The 10,208-nt window shown below is 38.2% G+C and overlaps 1 protein-coding gene across 8 annotated transcripts in view; it reads left to right on the forward strand.

Moving 5' to 3' along the window:
* Nucleotides 1-9,330, forward strand: part of STK24 (serine/threonine kinase 24) — a 55,731-nt gene extending 46,401 nt beyond the window's left edge. For all 8 annotated transcript variants that reach the window (NM_001030817.2, NM_001397804.1, XM_025150154.3 and 5 more), the window contains 5 exons: nt 77-222; nt 2,397-2,520; nt 4,153-4,221; nt 4,835-4,971; nt 6,381-9,330. In NM_001030817.2, coding sequence (NP_001025988.1) covers nt 77-222; nt 2,397-2,520; nt 4,153-4,221; nt 4,835-4,971; nt 6,381-6,417 — 513 coding nt within the window. In that variant the 3' untranslated portion in view covers nt 6,418-9,330. The remainder of the gene's footprint in view (nt 1-76; nt 223-2,396; nt 2,521-4,152; nt 4,222-4,834; nt 4,972-6,380) is intronic.
* Nucleotides 9,331-10,208: the final 878 nt, after the last annotated feature.

Raw genomic sequence — 10,208 nt, forward strand, 5'->3', positions numbered from 1 at the left:
GTCTGGTTTTCTTAACCTTCTTATTGTGAGTCATCTTAACACTTTCAAATGAAGTATTTTTTTATTTTTTTTTAAGAGACCTACTGCAAAGGAACTCTTAAAACACAAATTCATTTTACGAAACGCGAAGAAAACTTCCTACCTGACTGAGCTTATTGATAGACACAAGAGGTGGAAGTCTGAACAAAGTCACGATGACTCCAGCTCAGATGACTCAGATACGTAAGTCTAATGAATCTGTAGATTTTTTATTTTGGCACATTATTTTTAGCATGTATATTCCTGTGTTCTGTTGTTTAATTGCAGCTTTTCAAGATAGCAGCCATAGTAAGCTAATTAAATCTTAATTTAAATATTGCAAGGGATTTTATATGAAAAACTTAATCACTGCAAACAATTCTTCTGGTTCATTCTGTACAATATTCTCTTCTATGTAGAGTCTAGGGTCCTTCTGAGACATAAAGCCAACTATGCTTCTGTCAGGTGAGCAAAAGCTGGATCACCCTGCACAGCCAGGTAGCAGTGTACGTATACACTGTGCAATGTGTGCATAGGGCCATCTGAGGAGGGGAGCTGTCTCCTTCATGGCAGGTTTTGGCGTCTGCAGTAAGCAAGCAGAAGCATATCCTTGTATATAGAAAGGGGTTAGTGGAATAATGCTTCCATGGTAACGGGGTTTTGAGAGTACAAGGCCTATTGTATTTATGAGATATATATCTGTGCCCATCCTTCTAGGAAGGTTAGGCCACTATAGCATGATAGTCATTAAATTTCAGATTTTTAGAGAGCTGTAAATACATGATTTTCCCCATTCTATTTTTAACTTCTATCTGTGAAATTTGATGGAACTGCTTAATACATTTAAGAATTAGTTTCCTTAGGAAATCAAGTTAAAAATAGTTATGACTGAGTTAAGAAGTTAACTTTGTTATTCTCAAATACTTAGGCATCATCAGATTGCAGATCTTCTAAAATGAAATGAAGGGATTGCTACTGTTTATTCATGAACTGGTTCAATTCCTAATTATAATATAAAAAGCAAGCTATTCTCTGTAGTTCCAGTCTCTGTGCTGATGGCAAGCATCAGGTTGATTGAAATATCTTGGCCAACACGTCAGCTATAGGTTTGTCCTGTATTATTAATGTCTTGATTCCTTCCAGTGATTAAAGTTCCGGTCCTGATATGGAAGCTGAATTACTGGTGCTAAAACTGATCTGAGATCAGTTGCTAACTGAAGCAGCAGGTTGTAGTTCATTTCTCCTGTGGAATATGAGAGCAACTTTGATGGCTTGGCATAGAAACTAAAGTGGTTCTTGAGTGCTTATGAGATGATTGAATTCAACGTCTAAGCTTGTTTTCCTTTCTGCTTTCACAGCAGCCCTTACAATAGAGGTGATAAGACGATGAATTGATTTGGCATGCTGATCCAGTGGAATGCTAACTTTCCAAATTGATCAACTCTCTAGAGCTAATGCATACACAGAAAGTAGATTTGCTTCATTCAGTGACAGCCAGAAGTTCTATGTGACTTCAAGCAGAAATGTTGAACATTTTTATTATAATAATTACATTGTTTTTGGCTTGGTATGGTACTTGGAATACTTTTTGTACAGTGGCCAAAAGATACTCTTTTCATTGGTAGTGGTTTTCTTGTAGATCACTCTTAATTCATAGATCATAAAGAAACAAACTTAGAGATCTATTACAGGGAGAAATGAAATGTAATTCTGTGACTGATCAGCATAAATATTTTTGTTCTTTCAACTTATCAGGAATTAGAGAGTATAGTTTCCTTTAATATGCCATCCACAAAAAGTGGGACAGGGGATTTTTTCATGGTGATGTAGTTTGTTAAATCCCCCACATGGTTAGCCATTTTTTTAAACTGGGAAGAAATTTGCTTCATTGTGGGAATGAACTGACTTTCACAAAGGTATTCTAAGCTAGAGTCTTAACTATTTTAATAGGCAAAAAAAAAAAAAAAAAAAAAAAAAAGGTGGATTATTTTTCTTCCATTCACTAATAATTTGAGATAATTTACTGAAGCCAGTTTTTGGATAGAAATAATACATTTCACGTTACTTGTTTACATAACTTGGGAGGTTCTTTTCAATCTTTAATGCTTCTCTTTTTCTTTCTTTCTTTCTTTTTTTTTTTTTTTTTTTGAAGTTCCTTTAACTTCTACTGAAGTACCTTAGTTTCACTTTCTAAATAAAAGCCTTTAAATTCCCAGAAAATAGTTGCATTATCTTTCACACTTGTCTTGATGCTCGTTGGCTCATACAAGAGAATCCTGATTTTGGTCTTCAGTGGAAGTTTTGTGACCAACATGTATGTTGAATGAACATAGGAAATGAGGTGTAAGTAATAAAACTTTTTTTTCCTTTCCTCAAAGTGAACCAGATGGCCAGGCTTCAGGTGGGAGTGACTCAGGAGAATGGATCTTCACAATAAGAGAAAAAGATCCCAAGAATCTAGAGAATGGAGCAGCCCAGCCTTTGGAGTTACAAAGAAATAAGGTGCTTGAAGTGTTGATTGTATTATACAAGGACTCTTGCTTTAGTAATTTAGAGACATGATTCAGTATTTTTCACAGGTCTATTTATTATATATCTTTGACAGCATTTGAATTGTAAAGTTTGCATAACTTCTGTTGAAAACGTGTGTTTCACAGTTGCTTTGCCAAAACATTTTGGGTAAATCTTAAAGTTTGGGTATTCTGTAAATGTGTCTTTTTTCTGTAGTTTGTGACGTGTATAAACACTATTGCCAAAATAGTGGGGGAAGACCAGATAGCATTTTATTTTCCAAATTTTCTTTTGGCTAGGTGAACTTAAACCTGTTGTGTGAGAGGCACCCAGTGAATATTGGAGTGTGTAGGATTTGGTGAATTTGGCTTCATAGGATTGGTAGGAAGAGCAAGTGTAGAGTCCTACACCTGAGGAGGAGTAACTGCATGCATTAGTACAGGTTAGGGGCTGACCTGCTGGAGAGGAGCTCTGCAGAGAAGGACCTGAGTGTCCTGGTAGACAACAGGTTGGCCGTGAGCCAGAAGTGTGCCCTTGTGGCCAAGAAGCCCAGTGGTATCAGGGGGTGGATTATAAAGAGTGTGGCCAGCAGGTCGAGGGAGGTGATCTTCCCCCTCTACTCTGCCCTGGTGGAATCGCATCTGGAATGCCGTGTCTAGTTCTGGCTTCCCAGAACTTCTTTACTGTGAGGGTGACAGAGCACTGGAGTAGGCTGCCCAGAGAACTTGTCGAGTCTCCTTCTCTGGAAATACTCAGAACCCACCTGGGTGCTTTCCTGTGTAACCTAATCTAGGGAGCCTGCTGTAGCAGTAGTCCATAAGAGGGCCACTAAGATGATCAGAGGGCTGGAGCACCTCTCCTATGAGGAAAGGTTGAGGGAACTGGGCTTGTTTAGCTTGGAGAAGAGAAGGCTCCGGGGAGACCTCATTGCGGCCTTCCAATACTTGAAGGGAGCATATAAACAGGAGGGGGAAGGACTGTTTACAAGGGTGGATAGTAATAGGACAAGGGGGAATGATTTTAAATTGAGACAGGGGAGGTTTAGGTTGGATATTAGGAGGAAGTTTTTCAAACAGAGGGTGGTGATGCACTGGAACAGGTTGCCCAAGGAGGTTGTGGATGCCCCATCCCCGGAGGCATTGAAGGCCAGGCTGGATGTGGCTCTGGGCAGCCTGGTCTGGTGGTTGGCGACCCTGCACACAGCAGGGGGGTTGAAACTTGATGATCATTGTGGTCCTTTTCAACCCAGGCCACTCTATGATTCTATGATTCTATGACTAGATGGTCTCCAGAGGTGCCTCCCAACCCAAGGTTGGGTGATTCCGTGATATATATATATATATATATATATATATATATATATTTTTTTTCCCTTGTAACTTGAAGTTTGCATGTATTTGAGGGGCCACACCCTCAAACTTTAGTTCAACCTCCGGTCTCCACAGTGCTTTAGAACAGTCTGTTGCAAGATATTCTACATATTTGTCTATGCACAGAAACATTTTTCATGAAGTGTAGCATGTTTGAGCTATTTTCATTTGTTTAATTAGAAACAGGAAGCAATGAAAATGCTTCTTTTTGGAAATAAGATTCTTAAGAATCTTTTTTTTTTTTTCTTTTAAGGAAAAGAACATCCCCAAAAGGCCTCTATCCCAATGCCTGTCTACAGTTATATCCCCTTTATTTGCAGAGGTAAGTTATTGCTTTAGATCTTACTCAGCTCTAGGATTTATGTCTTTGTAAAACAGAAAAATATGAGGAAAGATAACAAGTTTCTACAACCTGTTTGGAACTTGATTTGTTACACTTTTAGTTGCAGCTAAATGGATTTTATGTCATCAGAGCTCCCTCTTATCATTTTCTGTGTCATTCCATCTGTTACAAGGTTTAAATTCTTCTGTGTTGCAGTTTTCTCTTCACTATGCCCATTGATATATGCCTCCCAGAAATCTCTGGGTTCTTATTATTTGTGTTTGCATACTGAAGTGAATGTGTAAGCAACGCATCTTGAAACCAAACAGCTGCAGCTAAGTAGTGCATCTTTCTTGGGACAATGTCACAATACTTGAATGAAAAGGATGTGTGAATGATTGAAGTCTTGTGAAGACAAATGACATCCAGATAACTGCTGCACAGGCCAACTTCAGGAAGAAAAAGGTCTTTAGAATGCAAGAATGAATAACAAAAGTCAAACCCTAACATTCTGAACACTGACAGACACCTTATAGCAAGTTTTTTGCATTATACTGTTTATGGAAATATTATGAGTATTTTATTAATGTATCAATTCCATTTTTTATTTCAGTTGAAAGAGAAAAGTGAAGTGTGTGGTGGTAACACAGATTCCATAGAAGAACTGAAGAAGGCTATTTATTTAGCTGAAGAGGCTTGTCCAGGCATCACAGATAACATGGTATCTCACCTTGTGCAGAGGCTTCAGAGGTAATGGAACAATTCACTAAGGATTACAGAAAATTACAGATTTTAATCTACAAACAAATTGAAATAATGATTTTTTTTTTATATAATAAATGAAAAAAACAGTTTTCTGCTTTCCATTGTGTAAAAAACCCCAAGCACCTCACTGTATCAGCAGTTCTGATTTCTAGCTTCAGGTGATAGTCCATATGAACATTGATACTGTTGGTGTGCATATTTTGTATCGCATGAGACTGGACAGCATTTTCTGTTTGCAGTTCTTGCAGGGGACTCTGACACTTTCCTTAGTGCAGAGGATATCATGTGGCACTTCTCTGGTGCTGGAGATGATCCTACAGTCATTACTTTTGTCATAGCAAATACTTTCTTAGCATTTTATTTTCCTTGTGTTTCTGATTATGTGGACTACTGCTGTTTTTCTCGGCTATAATATCTTATTGTCACAATGGAGGCAAATGCTTCCTCTTCTTTGAAAGAGAGAAACATTCATAGACGATGTCTGTTGATGGATCATGCGTAGGTGAAGTTTCTCTTATGCCAGAGAATAAGCCAGTATATCAGCATGTTAGTGTTCCTTCCATAAGGTAAAGAAATGAGTGGCAGGATCCTCCTCAAAAATGAATTTGAACCATTCCACAGCTTAGTGGGTATTTTAGGAGCTTAGTCAACTTCTGAAAATATAGTTTGTCCTTATAGTTCTTGTAGTTTTCATACTACAAGAAACTTGATGCTCTGCTGCATCATTCAGTCATTTCTTGTATCCACTTACAATATCCTATCCACCTGTAAGTAAACTATTGAAAATGACTCTTCAACAACACATTTCTGTTGAGATTTTCATTCCTCCTATGATTGATAAACCTGTATTTCCTACGTTGGACTGTGTGGATTTATTGGGACCCTCAGAAGAACTGCCCAATAACTTTAGTTGAGTCCGTTTACCTTTTCTCTTCAATTCTGATCTGTGATGTTTTATAAAGTTGATTGAAAGTTTAATATGATTAAAAGGATGATTTAAGAATCTGTTTAGATTAAGAAATACAAGTTTCCTGCCCCAGCAATATTTTGGAGTGATTATGATGTAAATGTGCCAAGTAAGAAGGCTAGAACTGCTAAATTTTGCCCACGTTATACAAAAATATACCATATCATATACTTCTCACTAACGTACTTGAATAAGAGTTGTTGCTGCTGTTAGAAAAGCAGCAGCGTTCTGATGAAGTGTATTTTATATATTGTTCAGATCTATGGCTTTTCTCTTTCAAGTGTTGCAGTACTGATGGATGTCATTCTGGAAGGAGAAAGACCAGAACTTCAACAACATATAACAGAATTATAACTTTTAATTGCTGCTTGTTACATAAAGTGATCTGAAAGTCATAATAATAAGTGTTTCTTATGCTCTTCTTCAGATATTCATTAGCTGGAGGAAGTACTTCATCCTACTAAAGTACTCTTCTTCTGAGACAACAGAGATCCCATGGTGTCTGCACTGAAGAAGTGAATCCTGATGTTGTTCTGCCCCTTAATCACCGAAATATCCTCCGGTGAAAGGACATTCTTCAACGTGCAAGAGTGACAGCGAAGTCTCTCAGATGGAGGCAGTCTTTTTCAGCTCCTTAAAGCTATAGTTTTTTTTAATGATAATGCACATATTCCAGGGAGGTGTCTTTTTGTAAAATCTGAGATGTATATTTAGGTTTGTGATAGAGAAATTGAAGATATTGAGAAACCTCAGGTATCTTGCTTTAAGAATTCCACTGGGAGATGAAATATGTTTGTTGGAATTGTGTACAGATATGTATATAATGTCTTTTTTTAACTGAAAGCCTTTCGACGTGCATAAGGAATCACTGTGTACAAAATGGTAAAGTGCTTCTGTAGATAATGTTAGTGGGGTAAATATTTGACAGGCCATAACTTGAGTATTGCCTTGCCTTTATTACATGTAAATCTTGAACCATGTGATAAGTGAATCTTGGGTTGATTTTTTTTGTATGTGAAGGATTTGCCATTGGAAGATAGGTAATCCTGTACAATGGACCCTTCTATTCGTACCTCAGCAAAGACACAATTTTGCTCTGTTTCTCTGGTATTTCTTCCTTTTTATCTATTTTCAGAGTGTGATTTTCCAATTATGGTACTACTTCTGGTTGTTTTAAATTTAATACACCTTCTCTCTCAAAGCTTTAAATTTAAATTGTTTTTCCTGTAGGATGAGCTCTTTCATGACTTCAGTTTTAAATTGTGCCAATGCAAGTTCTGAACCTTATGTGTTCTTCAGTTTTAGTAATAGGTATTTGTGAAGCTTGTCGTGAAATTCAGGTACAATCTTTTTTTCCACCTAAAACATGTTTGAATGCTCACACAAATAAATTTTTATTACTTGCATTTATTCTGAAATATTAAGGTGTTGGCTCTGAGACAGAGAGGCAAATGTTTCTCCTTTATGCCTGTTTTTATCATTTACAATCAGTGTCTCACAGTGTAAAAGAAAAATTATCCATCTATTCAGTGTTGGGTCTTGCTGTCTAAAGCTGTGAATTCCTTTACTGATAGACGTTGGACACAGAGGCAGCAAAACTGAGTCAGGAGGGCTGTATGCTGTCCTGTTACCTCCCAGATAAAAGAAAATTTGGAACTCTAAAATTTCCAGTGTTATCCTCTAGGATAGCTGGCGTTAAGCTCAAATTTCCTTGGAAATAGTACCACCAGTTACACAGTTGAATAGGTGGCTTATTTTTTTTTTAACCTACCAATATGACATTGAGTTTTGCCTTGGTTTGATTCACCGAGGCTGTTCAGGTGCTTGTGATTCTGTTTGCCTAGTTTTGATGAGGGGAAAAAAAGAGGTGATTTTAGGTTTTGGACAGTTAGGCATCTTATCTGTTTAAATGTTTTATTATTATTATTTTTAATAAAGATACAAGCTTTGAAAGAAAGGATTAAAGTAAGTATGGGCATATTGACCTGGCTTCATACAAAAAGAACCCAGTCTCTAGAACTACTCTGGGAGCTGGTGAGGGACTTGTCAGCACCAAGCTAGCCCTTACTGTATGCATATTAGTAGCCTTAATTATTAATGTAATGATTTAATGGTGTTAGAAGATGCTGCTAGGCTAACAGAGCTATGAAACTTCTGATTAAGTTGAAACAACTGTTAAAAGAAATGGCTATCTGTGCTCTCATTCTTGTAGCCGTGTTCTTAGACACAATACATCTGCCAGCATAACGATGGCCTGGTTTTCCTTTCAGGCCAAGATAAATTGAACAATGCATACATCTGAGCAATGGTTTGTAGCTCTTCTTTGATTGAGATCATTATATATGTTGTTTTGTGTGCCCCTGAACATGAAGGGTACACTTATGCTTGAGGAGATGAGTTCAGCTCTGTGAAATGTGCAGCTGAATACAGGGCAATGGGAAATGCATCTTCTTGCATCTCGATGTTCAGCCACTTGGTAGATACATGCCATTATAGCATATGGAAATAAAGTGTTGTATTGACATTCAAAATATAAATAGAAAAATGGAAGCATGTTAAGTACTTAAGATTGAAGTGAGCTTACTTGGAGATGCATGGTACTCAAGGATTCAGCAGGGGTGTTAAATCCATGGTGGAAGTTCAAGAGTTTCTCAATCAGAAAATTGTACGAAGCTCTATGATACGCTCTTATTTTTTTTAAGAAGTAATAAATGCATATATTTTTAAGTTGCATTTTTCTTGCATTCCAGGATTGTATGTTGAGGAAGTACTTCTCCATTTGAGTAGATTGCGGTGGAGTTTGCTGGGTGGGTGTCCCAGCTGGCTGAGGAGCCTAAGGAAAGGGAGGCACGCAGCAAGGCCTGCTGCCCAAAGGGGGCAGGGCGTTTGGGTACAGATGAGACCTTGTTTATGGTACAGATGTGTATTTTTTTATGTAATATATAGATTATTTAAATATAACATATCTTAAACTGGGATTCACTGAAAAAGTATGCTGTATCTTGAATGTAAAATTACAATCATTTGCTATGACAAAGTATCAATGCTTTAAAAATAGGGTCTGTATTGGTAACAGAAGAGCTTTGTTTGAAAGAAGCGTGGCCTCAGTTTCTGGAGGAAAAAATAGGTGTGCTGATATTCCTGAGATGATTGTCTCATGCTAAAAACATGTCTGTGTCACAACGTTGCACTGATGATTTCTCTGTGCGGGTAACACATCTTCACTCGGTCTCGAATATCCTGGGCACCAACCTGTTATCCCTGTTTATGCAAACATTTACATTGGTGGATCTGCTTACTTGTCAGGGACTTCAGGATTAGGCAGTAAACAAACTCGCTGTTTAAAAGAATAAATAAAGTCGGTCGTTTGCACTGAACGCTTGCTCTTTGTAATTACCAGATGCGTAATCTATTGTTTTAACTTGATCTTCCTTGCAGTTGCACTTTGTAGTGGACCACCAGTTTACTGAAGTCTGATGGCACGACTGCTACAGCACAGAACGCTTTCGGTATAGTGACAAAGCGGTGCCTTCTTTGAGGGGCTGTGCTTACCCTGCAGCCCCCGCCATGTTGTCTGTGTGTGTCCATGTAGGTAAGGACAGATGGGCCAATGGCTGTGGGGGGCTGAGCACTCTTGCTTTCCCTGTAGAGGTCGGGTGGATGGAGGGGTATGGTAGGAGCATGCACGTTGGCCGGCACTCTGTATGTTCACACCCTGTTTGTTTGTCCACTGTACTTTCCCCATCCTCCTGTGTTTTGATGCACTTGTGTAGCCCCTGCTGTAGCTCTTACTCCTTCATATGGCAGCACGTATTATTTTAGCAGATACAGTACCAGTCTGTAATGGCTTTACATTATCCTTACTTGTAAGGAAACACATTTCTGCTTCCAAACTATCACCACGGGAAGACTATCAGAAGTGTTAATAAGCACAGGCACAACGCACGGATCAGTACAATCACTAATTATTTTTGTAAGTTGCTGGGAGGAGCTCAGAGCATAGCACAAATCTGCAGGCTTGCTCTTTTCAGCCGTACTGTGCAGATGTGCCGGTGACTGCCCTGAGCCTACGCAGCAGACAACTTCTATGTAATGGTTTTCTGCCTTTCTTTAAAGCATGATTACAGAGAACAACCGAAGTGTGTACCTTGTTTTCTGTAACGTTGCTGCCTGTTGATAACCATGTGTTTAAATCTTAGTTTCGTCACTCAACACCAGCGTGATAAAGCTCCATGTAAACTACTTGACCTAGAAA

The sequence above is a fragment of the Gallus gallus genome, chromosome 1, assembly GCF_016699485.2.
Source record: "Gallus gallus isolate bGalGal1 chromosome 1, bGalGal1.mat.broiler.GRCg7b, whole genome shotgun sequence".
Classification (NCBI taxonomy): domain Eukaryota; kingdom Metazoa; phylum Chordata; class Aves; order Galliformes; family Phasianidae; genus Gallus; species Gallus gallus.